Raw genomic sequence first — 27,967 nt, forward strand, 5'->3', positions numbered from 1 at the left:
GCAGACAATTAAAATTTCAGTTACCATGCGGCGTTACGGATTATTTTGTCAACTCAACAGTTGAAAACTTGACTTCCTTTCAGCTTCGCTGGCTGAGGTATTTAAGAAAAAAGACATGTATTCTGCGGATTACACAGAAACATGATGTCAACACATCATGTCCCTCAAAAACCGGACCAAATCATACCAAAGTACACGCATGTATTATGTATGTGTGTGTGTATGTATGCATAATTTGGGCTGTGTAATCTCCTAAGGAATTGAGAAGGAACATTACCCAATTTTTTTAATTGAAGTCATCTTTATTTATGCTTTTGATAATCATCTTCACCAGGAGAATGCATGTTTGAGTATTGGATAAATGGCTCCATCCGAACAATGTGCTTTTGAAAAATGTTACTTATTAGAGGAACACGCGTGAAAAAGTTATTCCTCACCCTCAATCCAAAAAGAAAATAGACTTCACGAACAAACCGCATATTTAAAAGTCGTCTGCGAGAGGAATATGCAACAGAAAATTTGAAAAATGGCTCTCATGAAGTGTATTAGCCATCGAAACTTGTCCCATCAAGTATAACAAGTGCATAATGAGATTACACCTTTTGGTAATTTCTTATCGAAAGGACGCATTTGAAAATGGCTGGATTTGTCTGAAAACGTGTTGCTGATATACTACATTATTATTGAAAATATATTATTAATTATAAATTACGCTGTTAAGTTATCTAAATCACTAACTCTTTTGAGATCTGACATTACACTACACATGATATTTCAACAATTATTATCATTACACAGAACACATGATAACCAGAATAGTAAATATATCAAAATCATGGAAAGATATACATTTTACAAGGCAATATCATGAGAATACACATATATACTTATACATTTATATAAATTATACATAAGCACTTATATTTAGAATATACATATATATATATAAATACACACACACACACACACACACACACACATATATATATATATATATATATATATATATATATATATATATATATATATATATATATATATATATATATGTGTGTGTGTGTGTGTGTGTGTGTGTGTATGTATGTTTATATATACATATATATATATATATATATATATATATATATATATATATATATATATATATATATATATATATATATATGTCTGTATATATATAAATTTTTATATTTACGTATGTATATATATACATATATATATATATATATATATATATATATATATATATATATATATATATATATATATATATACACACACACATATATATATATATATATATATGTGTGTATGACTTGAATTTGGAATCACGCCTTTAACGTCAGGAACATAATGCGTGAGCTTGCAACAGGTATGCAGCTAAAAGTAGTGTAGAGTTCAACTCTTCTAAATCCACGTGGCCCACGACAGTGGTGTCATCCCTATCTTAATGGATTCAAACGATGTTCCATGGCACAAGTAAGCCGCTGAATAGGATAGGCTTAATGGAAAGACCAGAAACCCAATAGACTTCAAGAAATTAATTAAATCAGCTCGTTGGCAACAATCATAGCCCAGGCGTTCAGTTACTACCCGAGTGGTAACAGCTACAATGAACCTGCTAAAACCGGATTCAGTCTGACATAATCTTCCGTATTTTGAGGGATTACCTCCATACACATTCATGCCCCGTCACGCCTGTAGATAATACTCTCACACTATTGTGTGGGCCTATGCGCTGTTGCTATTTTTAAAGTGACATGATTCGCTTTTTATGAAAATACTTTTGTTATTACTATGGCTAGTTTGAAACAGGGCCTTGTTAGCACACGTTTCTGCTTGTAGAGTATCACTCCTCTGGCTATGTATACTTATTTCCTTAAACAGGAACGCTTGAAAGCACCAACACATGCGCTGAGATCATAACGTCAGAGCTGCATCCTTGAGTCACACTAGTGGCTGTTCGAATCCCGTCACCACATCTGCATCTTCATGCGATATTAATTCGTTGTTCCTAGTAGGTATTGCTCGAGGCTTCCTTCTCTACAGAATTCTATTTTGGGCATCTGTATGTTTAACGCCCAGGTTCATGTCTCAAATCACGTTGACACACGTATCATTCTCAAGTCCTATCATCTCCAGAATATAAAAGATACTCGCTTAGAGACAGGCAATGCTATTACAGACTAGTGGCAAATGTCCAGATGCGATGCGACTACACTATCGCACCACCATGTCATTCACAATGAACATTACCACCTTGGTGACAGCAACCACAAAGCATTGTGAATCTGGCGTAGAATGTGGTTACTGATGCGTTTCCTGTGGCCAACAGGCAAACTTAGAACTTCTCCCTCTGTCAGAGGGTTGTGCCACCGTGCACCTCATGTGGTGCACTGCAGACGTTGTTCAAGGATGTTTGCATCGTCTCTTCAGCCCCTAGCTGCATACACTTTTTAACTTTTTAACCTTTACTTTTCCTCCATTCCCGCTTACGTAAGTCTTGCTGTCTAACTTCTCTTACTTCTGCTTCTCAGTGGGGTCTTCTCCAAGTTCAAACCTTTCGATCCCTGCGTTTCATTTGCTTTATTACTGGATTCCTTTAACTTACTGTCCAGCCCCCCAAACTCCTTTTCACTGTCTTGATGCTCCGGGACTCGCCTTGACAGCCTAAATTTCATTAATCAAATCGGTGCTACTCCTCCAACCTCATGTAACCTGCAACCGTAACAAGCACCGGGGTAAGGCAAAATGCAATTTCACTTGATACGACAATTTCATAATTTCCAAATTGTTCCATTGCTCCCAGACTAGCACCCCAAAGCCCAAAATTTGGGAAATCTTAGCGTATCATTTCCATAGTACAAGGCTCACATCTTTTCAATTTTACCTTTGTTCGGTCCACTTTCCTTTCTCTTATTCTGCTGAAAAACTGAAAGAGGGACTTCTTTTTCTTTCCCTATTTCCGTTTGCCTAAAAGACAGTTTTCATAAGATGAAAAATATAAAACTTTCTACTTTAACAAATACTGACCCAAGATTGCTCGTGACGAAAAGAACTCGTATGACCCAAGGCGATATTTTCCGTAGACTTTTTCCCCCTCTCCGTTGCTTTTCAATTAATTGGTCTTTTCTTTCTCGTTTCCTTGTCATTCTCATTTTTCTATCGCTCGATTTTCTCATCTGTATAACTTCCATTAACTTCCGTTCATATTTTCCCACTTTAACCTGTCGCTCTTCTTTCTTTCTAATTTTAACTTAATTTTTCTTTCCTTTTTCCTCTCGTTCATCTTTTGTTTTCTTTCTTCCTTTCCTTTCTTTATCGTTCAGAACTGTTCTCTAACTTTCAGTGCCTCTCTCTTTCTTCTTTCTTCCTAACTTTACAGCTTTCCCAAAGTTGCAACAATATTATCCAGGTCTTCAACTTTATTGTTAGCTCAGTTCATTAGGGTTAACACCAACCTTTCACTAATTTATGTGCAAATTCTGAGAGTCAAACACTTAAACATTACAGCTATAACACTCAGTTTAAGCTCATTACGAGCGCTAAAATAATGTTCTACTTTTTTATCGATGGGGCTATTTCATTTAATCTATCAAAAAATTTAAAAACTTTTTATATTCGAACAAATACAATTTATGCCATCGATCAACAAAGTTTACTTTCAGCACTACCAGGTTTTCAACCAAAGCAAATTTATATATATATATATATATATATATATATATATATATATATATATATATATATATATATATATATATATATATATATACAGTGTGCGTACAGTATCTGTGCAGAACAAACGTAACAGACCGTATACTCAACATAGCCATGTTTACAAGCAACAAAAGACAGGTTTAAATTTAGCACAACCAGACTGATGTTTAGCACAACATTAGCTTACAATCAGGGCAAAGCTCGCTCATATTCAGAACAACTAACTTCGTAGAGAGGTTAGTGCCATCAGTGCACCTCACGGGGTGCACTGTAGGCATTCCTAAGTTCTTCATTGGAGGGTTGGGTAGAGCTCTCGGCTAGCATGCTGTTGGCCCAGTGTTCGACTCTCCGACCGGCCAATGAACAATTAGAGGAATTTATTTCTGGTGATAGAAATTCATTTCTCGACATAATGTGGTTCGGATTCCATAACAAGCTGTAGGTCCCGTTGCTAGGTAACCAGTTGGTTCTTAGCCACGTAAAATAAATCTAATCCTTCGGGCCAGCCCTAGGAGAGCTGTTAATCAGCTCAGTGGTCTGGTTAAACTAAGATATACTTAACTTAAAGGTTCTTCGCAGCGTTCCTTCGGCACCTAGCTGCAACCCCTTTCATTCCATTTACTGTACCTCCATTCCTGTTATCTTTCTTCCATCTTGCTATCCACTCTCTCTTAACAATTATTTCATAATGCAACTGCAAAAGGTTTTCCTCTTGTTTCACCTTTCAGACCTACCTACTGTCAATTTCCCTTCCAGCTCCGAATGACCTTATAGGTTCCAGCGTTTGGCTTTTGGCCTAAACTCTATTTTCCGGAGCAACTAAGCTATTAAAAACCATAACGTTCTCTTAACGCATAACACAATCCGTTTTCCTAAACCACAGAAAACAATATAGAGAATTTGAAAGTCTTATATAGTTTTGATTTCATTTACCTTAAGGATTACGATTCACTGATTGACTGATCCATTGTCCCGATAACATTTCAAAAGGATAATTTAACTAAACCGATGACGAGAGGGTTACTAGGGGCAACGACCGGCCGTTTTGTCTTTGTTATTCATTTAATCATTTCATTTTCATTTATATGTTTAATCATTACTTCGCTTACATACCGTTCATGAATGATTTATGCATCTGTTCCTTTGTGTAGGTTATATATTTAAATATAAATACATTTGTATATGTATACACATGTTTACATATATATACACATATATGCATATACATACACATGTATGTATGTATGTATGTATGTATGTATGTATGTATGTATGTATGTATGTATGTATGTATGTATGTATATATTGAAATGTAAATATATATGTATATATACAGGTATACTTATAAATACACATACATATACATACTTATAAGCATATATGCATATGCATACATATGTATGTATGTATGTATGTATATATATACACATATATATACATATTTATATATACTTTATATTTTCACCATGATGGATAAAATGTCCCGTTATCCAGAAGCAATTCCTCTACGATCCATCAAAAGTGTAAAAATTGTTGAGGTATTAATTAACTTTTTTACTAGGTTCGGAATGCCTAAGGTGGTTCAATCTGATTGTGGTACAAACTTTGTTAGCAAATATTTTAAGGAGAAAATGGCAGAATTGGGTATTAAGCATGTGACTTCATCTCCTTATCATCCGGAAAGTCAGGGTGCTCTGGAGAGGTTTCATCAAACTCTGAAATCGATGATTAGGAAATATTGTCTAAGTCACGGCTCTGAGTGGGACAAAGAATTACCATATCTTTTATTTGCTTTTCGGTCGGCTCCAAGTCAGTCTCTTGGTTTATCCCCATTTAATTTGGTTTTTGGGCATTGTGTTCGGGGTCCGCTTGATGTTGTAAGAGAGTCATGGGAAGGTGACATTCCTGATATTAATTTATTAGATTATCTGACTAATTTGGGTGATAAAATGACGAAGGCCTGGGAATTTGCTCGTGAGAATTTGTTGTGTAGTCAGAGAAGAATGAAATACTTCTTTGACAGGAAGACCAAAATTCGTAACTTCGCTGAAGGCGACAAGGTATTGGTGTTGTTACCTCTTCCAGGTAATTCGTTAAAAGCTTCATTTTCAGGTCCTTGGAAAGTTTTGAAAAAAATAAGCGAGGTTAATTATTTGGTAGAAACTCCTGAACGGAGGAAACCCTTTCAACTTTGCCATATTAATATGTTAAAGGAATATAAGGAAAGGGATAAAGTCATTCCTGTGGCAACAGTTGGGGAGGTTGTAAATTGTAATAATAATATTTATTCTTTTTCAGAGGAAGAATTTAATGAAGATAAATATGGTAATGATGGTAACTTTCCAACAGGTAATAAAACTTCTTTGAAAAATTTTGATAGTTCAGTTTCTCATTTGAGTTTTGATAAACGTAGGTCTCTAAAGAAGTTGGTGTTCGATTATAAAGAATTGTGTTCTGTACCTTGACCTGGGCGTTTCTACTTGATTTTGGCCGCTGCTGTTGACTGCTACGTTTTTGGCATCCTGAACTTAGGATTATTTTGGATCCGCTACCTTCAGCAGCTTGAGGATTTATTCATTTATCCTGCTACGCCCTTGGTTCAGTTACCATAGCCAAGGGGACCTCTCTGTCCAACGGTACGGTATTTGGACTTATTAGTTTGTATGCTGAGCAAGACGCCTCAGTTGGATCACGGCCTGTGAATTGGTGGAGTTATAGGCCAGCGCCGTAGTTGGGCCCATAATTTGACATCACCCTGTCTCAATCTCCAGACGTGGAGATCCATAGTTTAACCAGATCACGGCTTTGTTACAAGGACCACCTCTGAATACTTTAGTGTTGTATTTTGGCTAGGTTATTCATTCTTTTTGAACTTCTCCTCCTTTCTGGGCCCCCTCCATATTGCGTTTGAATGTGTTGTTTTTCTATTTATTAATTGGGTAAGTGTTTTCTTTATATATTAAGCGTAATTGTTTTTTTATTATAATTATTGTATTTAGTGGTTCAGGCGTCATTTCTGTCTATATCTTCATGTATTAAAATTAAGTTATTTTTCTTAGTGTTTATTTTCACCCCCAAATTGGTTTTGCACACATTGGTTGATAGTCTTGTGATACGATTTCACTTAGTGAATTTCGTATTCTGGTTAGTGAATACTAGTATTGGATAATTATACAAGTGTATTGTAGTGGTGGTAAAACGACCCATCACAGGATAAAACTACCGCGAAAATGAAAGGGACGAAGATTAGGTACTTGGACCACTACCTATTTTCGGCAAAGATCTAGAGAGTTGCGTAAGCCGTAGCGTTGCCAGGACCTTGATTACCGGAGTTTGGGTTTTGTACTTAATGATCAAATGTTGTATCTATACATATATACTGCGTATGTAGGCTACATACATACATACAGTATATACATATGTATGTATATATATATATATATATATATATATATATACATATATAATTATATATGTTCAAAGGTATCAAGCCACGAATTTCGTTTCATATCCAACTCACTGTTCCTTGGGAATAACATATATATATATATGTATGTATGTATATATATATATATATATATATATATATATATATATATATATATATATAGAGAGAGAGAGAGAGAGAGAGAGAGAGAGAGAGAGAGAGAGAGAGAGAGAGAGAGAGAGAGAGAGAGATGAATAAGTCCTGATTGGTTTTGCCTTATTTAGTTTAGACGTATTAAGTATTTCGATAATATCCTTAAGATTATTTCTGAATTTTAGTACAAACATATCCAATAATTTGGGATGAGGTTATGATTTCACTGTGGCTGTTGGAAATGCATATATGTCTTATAAACATGACAAACACACACACGCATATATATATATATATATATATATATATATATATATATATATATATATATATATATATATAAATATATATATATATATATTATATATATATATATATATATATATATATATATATATATATATATATATATATATATGTAGAATCCACTGGTCACTTTTACCAGATATATATGTAATTGTAATAGCCACAATGCCCTTCTTAACTTCTCGAATTTATGCAGTTTTTGGATACGCTTGTCAGTACAAAGCCTTAAGATCCAAGTGCAAGAAATTGAAGTGGTTGTGGTGTCCGGTCGCGGGAAACGAACTCGTGTGACCTCCTTGTGATTATGGTGACACGGGTTCGTTTCCCGCGACCGGACATCATAACCACTTCAATTTCTTGCACTTGGATCTTAAGGCTTTGTAGTGACAAGCGTATCCAGAAAAGCGCGACGAATTCGAGAAATTAAGAGGGCATTGTGGCTATTACAATTATATATATATATTCATTAGAATAAGGGGTTTGTCCAGTGCTTTTCCCCACCCAAGCTGCGACCTACCTAAGTTGAGTGACAGCTAGGCATATCATTTTCAGCCTCAAGTTTACAGAGGCTCAATGGGTTGTAATGGAATGCATGTAAAGCGTACCCCCTTGCTCAGGAACCGAACCTGGGCTCTCTTGCAGGTGAAGCGAGCGTCCCAACCATTGGAGCATGTGCTGAATTAAGATTAACCTCTTGATGGCGTGCTAGGTAACGTGTGCAGTCAATCAGCAGGAATTCAGAGGAGAAGATAATCTTCTAAAAGTAAAGATGAAAGATAAAGGCTCCTTTGATAATCAACATTCTTCTTGGGTGCTTGTCTACTCTTTACTCTCTTTCTCTTCCTAGATCTCGGAAGAGCTGGTACTTTCTTCTTCTTCCCCGAACAGCAAACGATGTCGTTTGCATATCTGGCTTCGTCAGAATGGGAGGTGAGAATTAGTATCTTGCTTTTATTTTCTTTACCTTATTTTGTCTCATAGCTTGTTTTTCCTTTTCAAAGATCTTTGTTAAAAGTCATTAGACTTCGTAAATGCTTACGAGATAGTAATGACTGCTTACTCATTACTAAATTTGCTGTAAAGTCATAAAATATCCCTGCTGATTTTGGAGACATTAAAAGAGAATATCTGAATACCCTTCTCATGTTATTTCACTTTACTATTGAAATTGCCAATGTGATAAGCTCAACAGAAAGCAAATATGAGGATGGTTAAGATGGTTGTATATAAAGGGGTCAATGACCTATGATACTGTGACGGAAGTTTTAATAAATTCACTGGTCAACCAAGACTCATGGTGCGTGAACGTCCTGCTCGTCCTCGGCCTAATGTCAGCTATAAGCGTTTATTTTGGTGTCGAAATATTTTCATCAGTGAATAAAGTGTTTTTTGAGGCCTGTGGAAAGGGTAACCAAATTGTCATATCCCAGATTAAACTAGGGGGGAAAAATCCATTTCTTGCATTTCCTTTCTCAAGAAATTCTATTTTACGAAAGAAATCACATGAAACATCCATTCTGAATTTGCAAAATATTAACCAACTGTACAAATTATGGGGGATGGCATCCATTAAGAGGTCACAGAGTATACGGCAATCAAACCGCTTATAGAAGAATATTTCTGAAAGAAATGACCCTTAATTTCTCTTTTGATTTCAAGGGCTATAAAGAACACATTATTCGGGCCAATAGGTACATTGCTTATCTTGAGGCCCATGGCATCTCTTAGACTCCGCCCATTAGTACTTAATGAATGCTATTCCCAGCTATGGAGGAGAGTCCATTAAGACCCGTAACACTCTGTCTCCTTTCGTTTCTTTCGATGGTTAGAGCTAGATTTGGACCGTTAATTAATATATAAAATCAAATGATATGAAAACTTAATAAATGACCTCATTCGGATTTGGATTTTTTTAATATTCTCTTCTCTTTTATTCGGAGGAAAGGTATTTCCAGGTTTTCAGTTACTTCGAAATGAAGAAAATGTTCACCTCGTTTCCTTTGAAAGTCGCTGAAAAAGACGTACAGTATCTTCGCATTAGCGGCCTGCTCGGCTTTAGTAAGTTTATGTATCCAATGTTTAAGATTTAAATGAATCACTTTTCTCCAGTGCCAAGAACGACTGCCCTTGGCCTAAAATGTGACAATAGAAGAAGAAAAAGAAAAAAAGCTCACCAAGTGACATTGACGTCAGAATGAACCGAGTCTCCCTTTGAGAGAAAATATGAAAAATCTAGAAAAGAAAACGCAACCTCACTCAAAAGAACTGCAACAGTTGCCATCCAACTATACTGAGGAGAGAGACAAAGTGCTAACAAAAAAAAAAGACATTATTGTGTACCTAATGTTACCCTCAGTCTGCGAGATCACAACAGGACCCACCGAGATTGTGATGAAGTCGTCCCAATTGGTCGAGGTCACACTTGGCGAGATCTGCCTGGCTGTTGCCTAGCGCACAGAGGATATATCGGGTTCAAGTCGGTTGGTTGCCCATTGGATTCTTGCCCTAAGGAGACTTTCTCTACATTCTGTCGTCGCCTTAAAGTTGGGAGTTCGTCTCACGGTACCGCCCAATTAGATTTGGTTTCATGAACTGTAACGTTGACGAGATGCACCGGAGAACCGGATAAAGCTGTCATGATATTCTCATTGCATCAAGTTGTTTACTTCGAGGTGTTTATGAATCTTGTTGCGTGAGGAGGCTAATGAACGAATCTCTTAACTTCGGGGGAACGAAATGTTAGCTGTTCGCCATAGAGATGAACTTGATAAGAACCCGTGGTGTGGTGTGAATGGCACTGAATGGCAAAAGAGGGACGCTGTACAAACATTTTTTTAAAGCAATTTGATTGCTCGAGGTAAAGGTTTCAAAAGAGAATTATAATAATTGTGCTTGGGCCATGTAATTAATGAGGAGAATGAGTCGGATTAAGTTTAGTAGAAAGTAAACGAAAGAGTAAGTTAAATAGTATTATGATAAAAAAAGAGCTATTGTATGTTAATTTGATTGTTATGATCATTATGTTGGTAGAACGAACAAACCAAAAAGAAGTTTTCTTTGGATGTGGATAGAGAATGTAGCCAGATTTTTGAAGGGAGGTTTCACAAGCAAACAGATGCCCACATAGTTAAAAGCTTCGTGTAAAATAGGCTACTAACTTTCGTGTTTGTGTATGTGCCAGTAGCTGCAAAAAGTTATAGATTCGACATTTACGAATCATTCCACACGATGACTTGCTACTGTCGAGATGGCGTATTCCATAAAACAAGATGTAGTCAACTCTTCTTCCCTCCTCCACCCTTCCCTTCCCTCCCCCCCCCCCCCAACAAAAAAAGACCCTATTCGATCTTTAAATGGAGAAGGTGGGGGAGGGGGAATAAACAAAGGGGAAGGGCCCAGAAGAATTATGATTATCATATGACTTTTAACTCCTTTCGTTCAAGAGCTGTTAAGTATAAGATAGCGAATGTATAATCGGTTCAGAGAGAACTCGGAGCAAGCTTGCCAAGTCATTATCTTAAGAGTAGCGTGAGTTGTTACATGGAGTGGGGATAATACTGTCTCTTTTCCTTTGGATTATTTTCTTTGCTTCGGTGATTTATTTGTGTAGATTAGAGCATAGTCGATGCAAAAGGGTCTGTTCAACTCAGGCGGTAGGGCAGAGTTAATACTGTGACGTCACAAGCGTTACACTTCCGAGCTTACCTATTGAATTAACTAAGAAATCTTTAGTTTTTATGCATTTAATCTACTGCATGGGGTGTTTGATAAAAATTTTCAAATAGGTTACATGCATGATGTTTTTCTAATACCCATTCTCCCATTTAGTCACACATAGCTACTACAGCTTTCTTTATGTTTCTTTAGTTATTCATTTGCTGACCTTTATACTGGTTTGGTGTATTCTTTGCAGATTTTTATACATGACAACTTGGTTTATTCTCTCTCAACTTTATAACATGTTTTTTCTTTCTCTTATTCATTCATGCTTATCAAGATTATAAATACTGTATTTGATTCTGTCGCTGCTTTCATATCTCATTTTCAGACTGTCAACGATGGGCCGGAGTTCAATTCCCTCTCCGGCTGATGAAGAGTTAGAGGAATTTATTTCTGGTGATAGAAATTCATTTCTCTCTAATGAGGTTCGGATTCCACAATAAGATGTATCCCGTTGCTAAATAACCAATTGGTTCTTAGCCACGAAAATAAGTCAAATCCTTCGTTAGAGAGCTTTAATCAGCTCAGTGGTCTTTAAACTAAGGTATACTTAACTTTTGAAAAACAAACTTTTTTTTATTTATGATAAAGGTTGGAATGACAGGTTAATTACATTTTCCAAATCTTATTATGAATCCTAACTGTTATACAATAAGTACATGGAAAATGTGGACAAACGACGTTGTAAAAAAAAAAGGCAGTTGCATTTGCATGACTTGACCACGAAAAAGAAAACAATATTAAGAGTATGAGAATGATATCATATAGCATGTAAGGAATAAAAGGAATAAATGATGAAGAATATGATACATGATACAGAGAACACATTTGAAGCAAGTTTCTCATCAATACTCGATATCACATAAATATACATCCGAACACAAGCTTACATATGACGCATACTGTAGACATAAAGGTAATATTCATACATGCATCAAACGATTATAATATTTTCGGGAAAAGTACAGAAAGGTATTTGCATTTATTTGACTTCATAAGAAAAATCTATATAATATATAGTCCTTTAGGGAAAAAAATGATCAAACAAATAACAAACAACTCCGGATAGTCTTCACTTGAAGAATTTTATGTATGACATATAGACACAAATTTTTTCAAGAGATTTTTTTCTAAGCTTTCCTAGTTAACATCCGCTTAGTGCTACTCTTTTTTTCTATGATAAGTTTTCTTTTATTTAAATGACGAATTTTAAAGAAAATACCAATTTTACCAAAGGAATGCACAATTTCATTAGGCAAGGATAGTTTATCCGATTTCTTTAGCTGCGAAACCAAATTCAGCAGGCAGTCTTTGCCATCATGTAGTGTCTTGCCGTTTATGGCTTTGAATAATTTACTCATAATAGATAGCTGGGAATAGAAGGGTTCAGATGGATAGTACAAATTCTCTTGGCTGGCACTCTTAATCCATGTGTTGCTATCAGTAGTTCTGCCATCTTTTGTTCCTAGATATGGGTATTGGTGATGAATTTTCTTGCCATATATCTCCCAGTGTATCTTAAAGATTCTTCTTCTAACTTATCACCTACATCTGACACTGGGTTATCAAAATTAGGGCACATATCATCACATAAAGCTGTTGCATCATTATCATCGTTATCATGAAATTCAATATCGCTGAACAACATAGATGTTAAACATAATTCGAGTGCAAGATTGGAGTCATTTGATAGTCCTGTTGCGCTTGATGCATTGCACGAATTGTGAGGGAAACTATCACATGATGTACATGGGTTAGGCCTACCTGAAATACTACCACTTGAAACACATTCCGTATTCTCTACAATCCTGCTTGAATTACTGTTTTCACTCATCAGAGAGACATTCTTGCCAAGCAGATGTTTCCCCGAGTCTATACTTAGATTGGACGGCGTTTGGGTGATCATGACTCCCTGCCATTTGTCCGATACAGCCAAAAAAATACTCAGTACAGTCCTGATTGAGCCGTCTTGTTATTATGTGATCTGTCTTGAGCAGTTTCACAACATCTCAAACAGCCCTTTTAATGCTTCGCAGGATAATATCATCCCTTTTTGGAATGGGTACAGACATCTTGTTTTTTCACTTTTCACTCTCATTGTTTTCATCATTTCACTCACCCTATCAAGTATTCCAATTTGTGCATCAATTTTAACTCCAAATGCATTACGTGACTCGACATCTCCGTATTTTCCGTGAGAATTCATGACATCGAGCCAGTATTAACGAGTAAAATAAAGTCTGAGGTATCTGCCCAGTCATCACCTTCTAACATACCATTCTCGCCTAAATAACTTATTGAAGCAGCGCAATATTTTGATAGAGGTCTAGTTGCTAGGCACACTCGCTGGCCTTGAGATCCTGACATTAAGATTTATTTCTGAGATCTCATGAACTTTTAAATTCATCTTCAGTTTTCCATATTATTTCCTGAACATACCGTGATGGTACATACCTACAAGTGGTTAAAACAATGAAGCAGCGAAATATTTTGATAGAAGTCTAGTTGCTAGACACACTCGCTGGCCTTGAGACCCTGACGCATTAAGATTTATTTCTGAGATCTCATGAACTTTTAAATTCATCTTCAGTTTTCCGTATTATTTCTTGAATGTACCGTGATGATACATACCTACTAGTGGTTAAAACAAATCCCGAGTCAATTAAATGGTTTCTTAATAACTGAAGCATATTTAGTGCATCTGCAAAAACGAATATTTCTCTATCTGCACACGGGTTTTCGAAGGAAATTCTATTTGAGTTGATTGGGTCTATACCAAAATGCTTCCAAATTCTCATATTTAGTAGCCCCTAAGTCATGAACAATAGCAACAATGATATAACCTGCATTTTCGATTTCAGCTATTATATTCAGCAACTTATTGTGCAAATCCGACTTATCAAAATCATAAAAGATAGGCTGTTTCCACCTACCAATAAGACCTCTTAGCATTATTACCTGGACATTGTTGTATGGTTTGTACAGTGTCACTCCCTTTTTCATAGTCCCATTCACTTGCTGTAGTAATTTCGTCAAATGATAGGACAACAATTTTTTCAACGTCTTTTAAAGTGTCACTTTTTTATCTTAACAATGATATAACTTCTACCACAACACCAGATTCACATTTAAATTATTTTGCATGCCTACTCAGAGTTGAAATATCTTATTCCTTTACATTTTGTGTTTCTTCTGACATTGTAGCAACCGAAGACAGCGCAATAACCCGGCATCTTTCATAAATAGTGTGCATGGGAAGGTGTAGCTCATGACAATGAGATGGGACCAGGCGGCAGTCTGGCCGGATGCAACTACGATGACGTTTCACAAGGGGCGGGGCTAGGTTTAAGCTCCGCCGCGTGAACAGACCCTATCTATATTGACTCCGGATTAGCGTATCCACTGTAAAAATTCTCGAGACTGTAAGTCTGGGAATGATTTTCCGACGACAAAGTCAGGATGCCTCAATTAAAAGACCATTCCGAGAGATCGATTATGATTCATCACGTACTCACGTGAAATGTCTGAAAAAATAATGAGCAGATGCTGTTGAGTATCTGTTGAGTGACACGTCCTTCGTTTTCACCATTCATTTCCGCACGACAGTCTCAAAGAGCCTTTTGGGTAGTATCAGTCGGTGATTGTCGTATCCTACTGGATTTCATTACACTGCAATTTCAAGTCAAGTCTATTTCATTCCTAAAATGCCAGTAAACCCACGATGACGCTTAAATGTGTTCAGTTCTTAACAAAAAATGCAGGTCACAGTCTTCCTTCTCAACAGGTTCTTTAGGGCCAAGGAAATGAATGTCAGTTCAGAGCAGAATGTCTAGAGATCTTGGCGCGCGCCCATGGAAGAAGAATTGAGTCAAATGCCAGTCCTTCCTGTTCTTTTATATATTTCTCTCCATTTTCTTCTTCTGCTTCTTTGTCTTCTTCTTCACCTGAACCTTCGTCCTGAATATCTCAACAAGCAAGATAAAAAAGAAGCATATCTCCCGCTGCAACATTATTGTAGTATTGTATGAATCTCCTTTAAACTTAATTTGTGAACTTGGAAAATTTTATCATAAAAATAAAAAAGTGTTTACTTCGCGTCAGTTATCACAAAGTTAAAATTTAGTTTTCGCCCATAATAATGACAACTACCTTCGCTTCTTCCACTTACGGAAAGAAGGGCAAAGCAAAATTTGATGAAAAGAGAAGATGGTGCAGGCCGGGAGAAAGGAAGGAATAAAATAGCAAAGAAAGCGAAAATGGAAAGACCATCTTACACTAAAGAAAACGAGGAGGTTAGAGAAGAGGGGAAGGCAAATATAAACAGGAAGACAAGAAGAAGAAGAAAAAAAAACATAAGGGACAAGGGGAAGGTGAGGCACGTGAAAAGAAAAAAAAGGAGAAAATAAGAAAGTAAAAGCGATAAAAACTGAGGAATACTGGTGCGTTCAGTTGAAGGAACAGCATTTGCTTAAGAAAAGAGAAGAGAGAAAAAGATAATCAAAGACGGAAAAAGAAGAAAGGACTCATCAATGAATAAATATGGAAACAAGAGGAATACCTCCTTCGGGCAATGGCACAAAAAAAAATGGAAAGAATTTTTTTTTTTTAAATCACCTCATCCCATAATGAGTCGCAGTTCATTCACTGAGTCTTCAGTAACAAATCCGACTCACCATCTGAATTATGGATTATGAGTCGTGCAGGAGCATAATTAAGGAATTCCGGGTCCTTTGTTACCAGGGTTGTTTCTGCGGGTATATATACTGGAAGAGCGGGAGTTACAGGGCAGTTGGTCGGCAATATACCATCCTCACAGGTAACCAACCCTAAAGGAAGTGGTCATACTTTACCTGATCATTCATCTCTCGATTTTTCTGAGTTTTAGGCTTTAGACTGTTCAAGCAAACTTTATTTCGCTTTCTGAAGGCTTTAGGATATCTGTTAAAGAGTCCTGTTAAGGTTTCATGACAGGGCTAAGTCATATGTAGTTTCTGAATAACGGAAACTCTCAAGTATCTTTATTTTTCTTTACAATATTTTTTTTTTCAGTTTATTTTCCTTCTTCTGCACTTTACCAAAAAATATTTATGAAAAAATTAATTTATTTTTTATCTCTGTTTTCTAGGACGAACTTTAAATCTTTATATCTGTAATTCTTTTATATACTATCATCCATTTCCTTTCCCACTCAGATATTTGAGAATACTTGTTTTATTTATGCACGTACAAGCAACACACACACACACATATACGATATATATATATATATATATATATATATATATATATATATATATATATATATATATATATATGTATATATATATATATGTATATATATATATACATATAAATATATATATAAATTATATATATATATATATTATATATATATATATATATATATATATATATATATATATATATATATATGTATATATATATATAAATATATATATAAATTATATATATATATATATATATATATTATATATATATATATATATATATATATATATATATATATATATATATATATATATATATCAGCCCTTCTCGATGCTTCAACATATAAAGAATGGCTTTTTCTGCTTGTTTCAGTTAATGATGTGAGAGAGAGAAGAATCTAGTTTGAATGACGCATGATTGCTCTCAAGCAAAGCGTAAATGAAAAGTCGTTTTAAGTCAAATCAGCTTTCATTAAAAGGCTTGGCGTCGTCAGAAATGAATTTGACCCCTTAGTTACTTAGTTTCTTCTTCTTCAGTTCTTGCATGAATCCCCCATTTCTATCTTTGATAATGGCGCTCCTTTCTTCCTAGCAGAGAATGATGTCCCAGCTGCTACAACTTTCCCTAGACTTTAAAAAAAGATGTTCAAGATACCTCATCCTATATTGTATTGATACGCAATAAAATATCCAACGTAATAAAGTACCAGCCGTAGGAAGCATCCCGTTTTCAGGGACCTTTGAATCTAGAGGAAGAAAATTGGGTACGACGGCGGAAACGTGGGAAGTTAATTTAATGGGTCCCCTGGTCCTGATCGTGACAGAGATCCCAAGGCTGTTGGCGAAAGCGGCCGCCGAACAGCCATCTCGCTCCGAGTTCTCTCTGTATCAGTGTCTATCTCTATCTCTCTTTCTCTCAGTCTCTGTCTTACTCTGCCTCTCTAACCCAGTAATCATTCCCCGATACAAATGGCAGAGGTAAATCAGTTAGAGACAAAGTTGGTGTCAGTGATTTTTATTTAAATCTTTATAGCTTCTGATTTGTTCCTGGTGATGCCATCAAAGTTTTCCGACTTATAAAAAGCAGATTTGTTAGTGGTTTCTTATATCTGTCTTGCCAGTACGGGACCTTATTGTTGCCACATAACACAGCAACCGGTGAAAATCGATCTTGTGCAGGCGTTCTGTAAATATGAACAATCACCTCACCAAAGAAAGGCCCCAGTTTCGATTATCATTGCTTTATGCAGTAGATTTAGGAAGTGGTGGCCAGAAGACTGTGGTGTGCTTCAACCAGGACGGAGAAGGGCATGGCTTGCAACATCCCAAAACCGCTTTTGCATCAAAGAGAATGCGTAGGACATATATATATATATATATATATATATATATATATATATATATATATATATATATATATATATATATATATATATATATATATATATATATATGCATACATATATACATTTATATATATATATATATATATATATATATATATGTGTGTGTGTATGTATATTTATTTATTTATTTATTAATATGAAATGTATGTATATATGTATGTTTGTAAAAGAAATTTCCCGTAAACTAATAATTGTTTCCTCCTGCATTTCTCTTCCTCTGGCTTTCTTATCTTAGTTATTTATAACTTCCAATGGTGATAATAACTTCCATGTTTTGACCCCGCAGTCCTAGATCCCACTTCTGCCCCCCGCCCATCCCTTCCCCCCACAATTTCCCACGCCCTTTTTTTCACTCCAGGGCTCTAAGGGCTCTTTTGGTTTCAGTAGTCCAAAGGTCCACACCAGGCTTCTTATTTTCTAGACGACCTGCAGGTCCTCACTTTCTCTTAATCTCAGTGATCAGTCGATGCAAAAGCAAGACCTTTTCCCCTCTTTCCTCTTATACCCTCTCTTATTTCTCTCGGTATAACACTTCTTTCCCCTTTTCGTCTCTCAGGCCTCAACAATGGCAGCGGCCGATAGCGTGGAGGGGATCCTAACCGAAATCGGGTTCGGCCGTTGGCAGGGACTCGTTTTGGTGGCCTCCCTGCTATGTGAGTATCAGGAACCTCTGTGGAACACACGCTTTGTGCCTCTGTTCAGATCGAAGACATTCTAGATTCGATGGCTGAAATGTGGAGTCCAAAACCTAACGGTAGAAATGAATGAACCGTAAATTTGTACTTCGTAAATACCATTTCGATCTGAATGGAAAAGATTTTGAACTTTAGTGAGCGAATGTTGAAAAAGGTTACAAAAAATTCGTAGTTTTTTATTCAGCATAAATAAGGGATAATTCTGGAACCAGTTGAAACGCCTTATCAGAAGTAAGAATGAACTCGTGTACAAAATATTCATAAACTGTAAGTAAAATAGCCATGTTAAACATTTAATTATCAAAAATAGGTAGTATTTGTAAAAATGACAAAGATCTTCAGTTACGACACTGAGACTAAAGCAGCTGACTAAAACGTGGCCTTAAAGCAGAGTCAAACCACTGGAAACTCTTGTGACTATAATTTGTAAACCATTATACACTATATTTATCATTTGACTTTCAAAGATAGAAATGAATGTTCAGATTCCCTTATCGAGCATCACTATTGCTGCTTTTCAGTACACGCTACTGGCCCAGCTCAACAAGTGGGTTCCACCCTATTTAGTGCACCTGTGCCATTCCGCTGTTCCCACCTGAATAGCAGTACCCACTCTCCTAGCGTTGCAGATGACACCGACAACAAAAGGTAATTAAAACGTGGATCTAAGTGATATTGACTTCTCTTCATTCTGCCTAACACAAAACGGGTTCTCATTTAACAAATAGAAATGGAAACAGAAAATAAAATAGTAATGTGAGTGTGCAGTTATTATTGTCTCACTGGAAAAGAAAATAAGGTCAAAAGCAGCTTAACCTACTTCTGAATAACCATCATCCCAAGTATTAATGATGATTGATAATCCCTTCTTTTTTGCTGAGTTTATTCCTCCCCCACTTCTCGCCAGGGTTGGCCCTCAGGCAATTCGATCAATCGGTAGCCCTAAGGCTCCTTCTTCTTCACGTCCTTTGTTGGCCCTCAGGCGATTCGATCAATCGGTAACCCTAAGGCTCCTTCTTCTTCACGTCCTTTGTTGGCCCTCAGGCAATTTGATCAATCGGTATCCCTAAGGCTCCTTCTTCTTCACGTCCTGTGTTGGCCCTCAGGCAATTCGATCAATCGGTAACCCTAACGCTCCTTCTTCTTCACGTCCTTTCGCTTTTATACATGGTATCTTTAATAATTCTGAGTTATGACTTACACTGCTCTACAGTATATGAGTTTTTTTTTATTTTGGGGAGTTCTTTCCTGTCCCGTTTATTACATTTTTATTTTATTCTGAAGTGCAGAGTTTCGTTTTGATGTGCCTATGTTCTTTTATTTATTTACTCACTTTTTGTATGGAAAATTACAGAACCACCACTGACGAAGACCTATTATATGACTTCCCAAGCCAATGTCTTCAGGAAATATATACACCAGTTAGCGACGCTGGGCCTTATATCAACAGAGCGCTTCCAGATGGTGTCTCCAAAATAAGTCTGAGCCAAAAAGCCACCGGTTTGCCATCTTGCCCTCTGATTGAGTATGATTTTTCGACCTTTGATTCAACCGTCATTAGTGAGGTATGCTTTCGAACGTTCAGCTTGTGTTTTTTTTATTTGCTTTTTCTAACTGGTGATGCATTGATTTTTTCAGTAGATTGTTGTTTTTTTTGTGCCAAAATGTTTAAGAATTTGCATTCTTCATCGATTTTTTCATCAATGTTTTAATTCTTTTTACTAGGATCTTGTTTATTTGGTTTGAAATTGCCTGCTTCCTATGATCCACACTTGGTTAACTGAATTTGTGTATTTAAAATATATAAATGTAGAATCTAGACACCTGACTTGTGTTAATATTATTTCGAGCAGTCTTTCCATTTCACGCATGCTTTGTGGATCGCCTAGCGATAAAATTCTCATCCACTGAAGGTGTTTAGTACTTTTCAGATAAAGGTAATGTACTATTTTGCACTTTTTAAATTTTATATTTGCCCTACCAACTGCCTGTTCCGTGGACGCTCAAGAACAATTCATACTTGGGACTTGATTTACTTTTGGCCTTTTACATTTTTGCTTTTCTGTTATTTGTCAGGAAAACTTTTCGTGTATTTCTTCTTTTTGAAATCTGCAGATACTGTGCATTAATGCAGGATTATTCTGAATTTCAGTGGAATCTGGTTTGCGAAGATTCATCGTTCAGACCTTTATTTCAAATGACGTATTCCATCGGCGCCATTTTGGGTTGTCTTTTCTGTGGGCAGATGAGTGACTGGTAAGTTTCTCAACGATCTATATATTTCTATTTTTGCGTGTGTTTCTCTCCTTATAAAATCCGTAGTTGGTATACTCCAGATTATTGTGCTGAGTCCTTAAAATCCTCTAAACACTTTCAGACAGCAAGATATTATGGTGATCACCCTCCCAAAGTATTTCTTTTCAATGTCGAGACATTCTTGTTACATTTATTGTGGTTATTATCACGTTTCTGTTGTTATTATCATGAAAAATCCTGAATTTCAGCTCCAAAAGGGGCTGTGAATTTCCGAAATGTAGTTCTCTTATATGCATCTTTGGTTTCCCAGATATTTAAACCTCTAGCAAAATGCCAGGCTTCGAACCGTAGCACTCAGCTTCAGAGCGGTAGCGTTTCAAAGCACTGTGTTCTGAATTTTAGGGGCCTCAGAAATAATGTTATGTCTTGTACTGCACCTTCCAGAGCTGTCGATCAGTTAGCTACAGTAATTCTAGAATTGCCCTACCATGAAGACAGACTTGACCTAGATTTCACGCGTTTTTTCCACGGACAGGTTGGGTCGTAAGAGGACTCTTCAGATTGGAGGTCTGCTGACCCTGGTAACAGTCATCATCACAAGCATATCGCCCTGGTATTGGGGCGTAATTTTTGTTAGAATCTTAAGTGGAACTGGAACCATACTCATGCTCTTCCCAATGTACACCCTCAGTAAGTATTTCATGTGCCTGGAGACATTATGTAATGTTGAAAATGTTATACGAAAATACATTGTCTAATACTGAACAAGTTATCTGATACTGAGAATATTGTCCAATATTCATGACAGCACCTTAATAATGATACATTACTTTGTGTGTTTTAGTGTAAGACAGGAAAACTATATTTACATGGTAGTCCTGTGTAAAGCGATGACTTCTAGAGACTAGAAAAGAGCAATATAAATTTTGTGGCTTTATATATTTCTTTCACACAAAACATTTATTTTCATAATTCTCCTTTTCAGCCCATATTGTGATTTGTTTTCTCATGTTTGTAATATCAATTTATACCTAGTTATCTGAATAGTGCTTTGACTTGCCAGCCAAAGTACCAGGCAGGAATATGAGGGTTGATTACCTATTCCATTGTGCTGTATATAGCTAAGCAAGTAGCCATAAAAGCAGCAGATATTGAGCAGATAGATACCACCTCAATATGTAAATAAGACTGCAGATATCACTTAACTTCACCCATACATTGTCTTTGAACAGTATCCGAGATCTCGCCACCCAGCCAGCGCACCATAACTGCGATGCTGCCTGGTTTGATCTACTTCCTGTTCATGGCCGTCTTGGCAGGCGTTTCCTACATTCTGCCTCACTGGAGGAAGCTCATTATTGCCTGCAACACACCTCTCCTCCTCTTCGTTCCCATCACTTTGTAAGTGTTGTCTGTCACTTTGTAACTGTTAATTATTACCTCGTAGCGTCAGTTGCTAGTTGATAAGCGAAATTGACGATTCAGAGATGATGAATTTGTTTTTATGATTTAATTTCAGGTTTATTAACATTAACTTACGGATCGAAAATGCAGTAAGAATCAACTAAAGTCTTAACATAACCAAACTTTGCCATATGACATTCTCTATAGGAGCCGTTTCTCACATTTACCTAAGATGTCTGTGTAAATTTACGACTGCCTCCAACATGTTCTGATGCCATTCTTTTGATCTCAAAGCATTGCGTTTCTGATGTTACTATGGAACTACATTCCTCTGCCAAGTCTATTATCCTTCATGTTTATGTTTAAATTAAATATCATAATTATTGTCAATGAAGCAACTGTCATTGAGTGTATGAGTTAGAGTCACATATTATGCTCAAAAACTGCGTACATTTTCTTTAAAGCAATGATCCCATGAAACAGCTGACTATCGACAACTGTAAACAATTGTCAGTTGCGAAATAGATTATCTAATGTCTTTCCTTACAATAAGCCTAGTATACTGTTAATACTTCATTTATGTCCTTCCAGCCTTATTGACGAATCCCCCCGATGGCTCCTACAAAAAGGAAGGTCCACTGAAGCCGTCGATATCCTTAAGAAAGCTGCCTCTCAAAACAAAGTTATTCTCAGTTCCGCAAGCTCCGTCACACTGGATAAGCTTAGCCAGGTATAAGATGTGCAAGTCTTCAGAAGTCCAATCATAGTTGTTTCTCCTTAGCATCATGAAGAAGGAATTAATGTGATGAAGCAGTTAGCTCATCAAAGTTACATTTCTGAAAGCATGTAAAGCATAATATAACATTTCAGTTCAATACTTAAATTGCTCGGGTGGATGATTTCTTTTCGTTGAACTGTTACATTTATTCTTGCATTCGATCAGGTCTGATCACACCTAGAAATTTAGAAATGGTTCTCGATTAACAAAACTCAATCATTTTGGTTTGGACGACTTGGTGGAATCGTCAGCGATTCACATTAATTGGGTCCCAAGTTCAAACCGTATTTATGACTTCACAGATTTCTCTGGTAAACGATAGTCGTCACTCCCATTTATATTCTCCTTCTCTTCCTGTTAGATGAGCAAAGACATTGTCACAGAGAAATTCCAGGGCAACGGAAATAGTACAGATGACATAAGTACCTGCCAGATGTTGACGGCCTGTGTTAAATCCCGCGGTATGAGAACGATTCTTTTCGTGACGCCCTTCATGTGGCTTCTGAAGAGGTCGCTTTACATTGGCATAATTCTGAATGCCAACAATTTCACCAGGTAATAACTGGTCTAGAGCCATTTCGCAAAGCAGTGGTTGGTTCAGAAGTCATTGCTAGTTTGCTCTTTTGCTGTTTCTTACAAAAAAATTCTGAAAAATATTCTTATTTTGCTACTTGCTGAAATACATATCTTCCGTAATACTTGCAGACAGGCAGCATTTATTAAGAATGACCAATCATCTCTGAGGTTACAATGCTAACTTATTTACAAACCATAAAAATGTTCTTGGAGGCTCTTGATTAACAATCATAACCAGTTGGCTGCAATATTGTCATCAGTCACTGTCATAACTGACCTCTTCTTCTTCTACATTCCAGCTCTAACCCCTTCGAATACGTGGCGTTGTCTGGAACTATGGGCGTGGTTGCCATCCTGATCTCTATTCCCCTGACTCTCAAACTCCCTCGCAGAACACTGTTGGCAGGAACTCTGGCCTTTGGTGGCATTTTGCTGTTTTTGGAATTACCCGTTCCAGCAGGTAAAAATAAGTGGGCTAAATAATTTGGAACAACAGTAAGTTAGATTAGTGAACAATGGGGCAGACTGGTTAAGCTACAACATCGGTTCTTGATCCTATCTAGTCAAAGGCCCTCCTTCCTTTCATCCTCCTTAAGAAAATTGTGTTCATCAGATTTAAAATATTTTACTAGACAAAGTTTTTTACTAATTTAATTTCAGCAGCTTTTGATGATAGAAGTCTTGCAAGTAACTATCAACAAAAGATAATAAAATCAAAGCTCACGTCACCTGGATGAGATACCTGCCCCTTAATTTTTTCCACCAGTTTCCATATTCCAATGTCTAACCCCAGGGCTCACCTAGAAACATTCTGTAGTCTACCCGTTGAGAACCATTTGGATAGAGGGTACCTAACATAATTATTCCTTCAAAATACTGCTGTTTAATCATAGAACATGGGAATATCAACTTATATCAATGCTTAGACAACTATTTTCGACCCGTGAATTTTGATAAGTCACCTCTCATAGAACTTGATTGAATTTTTTGTCTCCGTCCTTTTTAAACAACCTTCAAATTGTGTTTGTGAAATGCTTCGGCTGTGCACCCAAGTTTGCTATAAATAATACACTTAACACAGAAAAACGCAATGAATGAAGTAATTTCTATTTTTTTTTTTTTTTTATAATTTCAAAGAATACTGGTGGGCCAAATGGATCATGGTCATGGCGTCCTTCTGCCTAGTCTGCGGTGCCTTCCAGGTGAGTTAACTGCCTGTTGATCATTTTATGGGTTTTGAAATTCATAGCATTACGTTTATTTCTCAACAAGAGAATTTCCACTGGATAGAAGTATAAGAAAAAGGGTAGGCTTCAAAACTTGAGTTCTGATTTGAAACGAACATTTCAAGCAGAGAGTACATGCGCAAAGTTGGAGCCTCCTGTTCTTAAAACCTGACTTGAGAAAACAGCGTTCCTACTTTATGAAAAATGGAAAGATCGAAATCTTCATTTCCATTTTATTTTTGTTGTATAGTAAATTTATTCGTTCACAATGCAATTGATTTCTAAAGATGTCCTCAAGTTTCCTCCTCATCTTGACTTATGTGGAACAGAATACAGTAACCCAGCTGAGAGAGAGAGAGAGAGAGAGAGAGAGAGAGAGAGAGAGAGAGAGATAATATCGAGAAATTTGGTGAAGAGAATAAGTCCAATAAAGTATGAGTTCAAGCAACAGCTCTAACATAGTCAATTTTTTTATAACTCTGGTCTGGCTTTAAAATGGTAAAGAGTACCTCCATCCCTACATCGCTTTCTTCTTCCGTTCAGTGATTTTCCACAACCATTTTCAAGTGTTCTGTGGGCAATTCACTTATTTACGGTCGTCAGTTTACCAGGCTTCAGCTTATCAGATTATTTATCAGCTACGTTGTCATGATGGTCTTTTCTGTGATAACTTTGCAGAATTAATCACTTTGTGGATAAATCTCCTCAGCTGAATGAGAAGTGTAAAGTACAGGTCAGCTTTGTCTAGGAATTATATGAAGTTACCGTTGGCTGAGGGTACTGTCTGTGTGCAACACTCACACACACACACACAATATATATATATATATATATATATATATATATATATATATATATATATATATATATATATATATATATATATATATATATATATATATATATGTGTGTGTGTGTGTGTGTGTGTGTGTGTGTGTATGTGTAGAATCTACTGATCACTTTTTACCAGATACATATGTAATTGTAATAGCTGCAATGCCCTCTTAACATATATATAATGTGTGTAAAACTGACAAACTATCTTATATAGATTTGTGTTTATGAGAGCCTGTTTAGAAATATTTCATGTTTCACATCTTTATTAATTATTCTTTTACCTATCAAACTGCCATTACTCAGTGTGTTTTTTGGTATATACACGCAGACACACACACACACACACACACACACACACACACACACATATATATATATATATATATATATATATATATATATATATATATATATATATATATATATATATATATATATATATATATATATATATACACACACACACACAAATATATAGCTGATCAATTCGACTTATAATGACTTTTCCCTGACCTCAGGTGAATTACTTATTCCTCACGGAGCTCTTCCCAACTGTCATCCGTACAAGAGGCTTCACGTTCACGAACCTGGTCGGGTCCCTCGGGGAAATGTCCACTCCAGTGGTCACAGACATCGCCGTAAGTTCCCTGGGTTAATGACTCCTTCAGTACTGATACTAGGAAACTGTGCTTGGAGTTTATGAATTGTCTTGATTCTGTGCCTTCTGCTATTGTTCTCCAAGTGCCATTTTGAGAACAACTGCTACTCTGTCTTAGTGACTGTTTTTTTTTTATCGTTTTCATTTGTTTATCAAAATCTTGTCATTTTATATCACATTTCCTGCAGGACTTCAGTAAATCATTCCTTTTATCGTGTTTTTGTCCTCATCGGGCTTCATCTTTATTGCATTTTTGCTTTACTAGACATTTTTGGTATACAACAGAGCACCAAGTGCTTTTATTTCAGTGCCAATGAAAAGAAAACCAACTTTCTTTACTATTTTGGGTCCATATATTGCAATTAACTGTTAATGTGTTCCTTTCCCAATAAGACCCTTAACGTAACTTTCCCAGTTCTTATTTTCTATCGAATGCCAACAAAATATGACTGTACCTGACAACCAGTCATAACACATGAACTGCTTTCCATGCAGGTCCAGTACCAGTGGTGGGCCCCAAGCTTTACCTTCGGTCTTGCCGGAATCATGGGGGGTGCTCTGGTCCTTTTGCTACCAGAGACCAAAGACAAGCCTTTGCCCGAAACCCTGCAAGATGCTGAAGACAGATACTGGCTATCGCACAAAGGGATTGAAGAAGAAGTTACGACCATCTCCAAAGACACAGCAAAAAGAAAAGAAGCATTCCAAGTTTAGAATTCATTCTAAGAGAAGATAAATACAGAGTTTTAGTTTTCTATTTGACGTTTCCTGGAGACAATATTTGTCAGCCCCTTCAACTTGCGAAGGATTGCTTCAGTTTTTCGAGCGGCAAGAGAAGTAACAACTGCTACTCACTCACGGAACATTGGCATTCAGTGGGATAATGCAGTGTTCCTTTACGCAGTTGTTGCTGTATTGACCGTCCATAGGTTTAAGTGTCGTTGTGTATGCCTACAGATATTACCAGGATTAACGTAATGGCTTTGTAGTGTAAAATACTTGTGTTATTACCAGAACTTACACACTGGTATTGACGAGAGTAACACTTTCAGACATTGTCAATGTTAATGTACTGGCATTGCTGTTGGTAAATACTCTAGGCATGCCCGAAATAATGCTGTGCAAACATCCTTTCAGGTTAATAATTAGAGCTAATAAAAATGTAATAAAATTTTCTAGTAAAAAATATATTAAACTGTATTTTTGCTAATAGGCCCATTGAGAAAAGTTACAATTTTAGATGTTCTGATTCAAGTAATGACTCCCATTTTATGTACTTAGTTGCTATTTTTACAGAAAGTTTTTTTATATTTGGTGCAAAAGTCCATATTAGTACAAGAAAATAAAAAATATGGGAAGTAATATTTTTCGGAGTTTGAATCGTCTTCCTTGATATTTCAAACACTCCAAAGGGAACTAAATTATCTTTATAAAATAAAATGAAAGGTGCATGTCTAATAATGCAATCCTTCTTGCCTCAGTGATATTACAAAGTTTACAACACGACTGGCTGTCTGTCAGAATTTTTCCTACCATGCTTCTTTGCCAACTTTTCAGGCAAGACTAGTATCGTCTGT

General features: G+C 36.3%; 2 protein-coding genes across 3 annotated transcripts in view; one reads left to right on the top strand and one right to left on the bottom strand.

Annotated features, from left to right (window-relative positions):
• Window positions 1–27,967, bottom strand: part of LOC136828736 (uncharacterized) — a 116,851-nt gene that overhangs the window by 21,674 nt on the left and 67,210 nt on the right. The window lies entirely within an intron of this gene.
• On the top strand, window positions 8,462–27,756 carry LOC136828520 (organic cation transporter protein-like). 2 transcript variants are annotated; one of them, XM_067086550.1, is made up of 13 exons: window positions 8,462–8,536; window positions 18,517–18,613; window positions 19,177–19,303; window positions 20,010–20,220; window positions 20,808–20,911; window positions 21,447–21,601; window positions 22,144–22,312; window positions 22,907–23,045; window positions 23,455–23,648; window positions 23,969–24,129; window positions 24,807–24,871; window positions 26,251–26,370; window positions 26,886–27,756. In XM_067086550.1, exons 1-13 carry the CDS (start codon window positions 8,501–8,503, stop codon window positions 27,102–27,104), a joined length of 1,797 nt encoding a protein of 598 aa, XP_066942651.1. In that variant the 5' UTR covers window positions 8,462–8,500; the 3' UTR covers window positions 27,105–27,756. The 2 variants fall into 2 exon arrangements, with proteins under 2 accessions (XP_066942651.1, XP_066942652.1); XM_067086551.1 differs by lacking the exon at window positions 8,462–8,536 and adding an exon at window positions 16,120–16,142.

The sequence above is a fragment of the Macrobrachium rosenbergii genome, chromosome 43 (genome assembly GCF_040412425.1).
Source record: "Macrobrachium rosenbergii isolate ZJJX-2024 chromosome 43, ASM4041242v1, whole genome shotgun sequence".
In the NCBI taxonomy this organism is placed as follows: Eukaryota; Metazoa; Arthropoda; class Malacostraca; order Decapoda; family Palaemonidae; genus Macrobrachium; species Macrobrachium rosenbergii.

Excerpts from the sequence above, each read along its gene's own strand:
- LOC136828520 (XM_067086550.1), top strand. The coding sequence starts at position 8,501 with ATGTCGTTTGCATATCTGGCTTCGTCAGAATGGGAG. Across the intron at positions 20,221-20,807 it reads ATTCAACCGTCATTAGTGAG|TGGAATCTGGTTTGCGAAGA; the intron begins GTATGCTTTCGA and ends TCTGAATTTCAG. Across the intron at positions 21,602-22,143 it reads CTTCCCAATGTACACCCTCA|TATCCGAGATCTCGCCACCC; the intron begins GTAAGTATTTCA and ends GTCTTTGAACAG.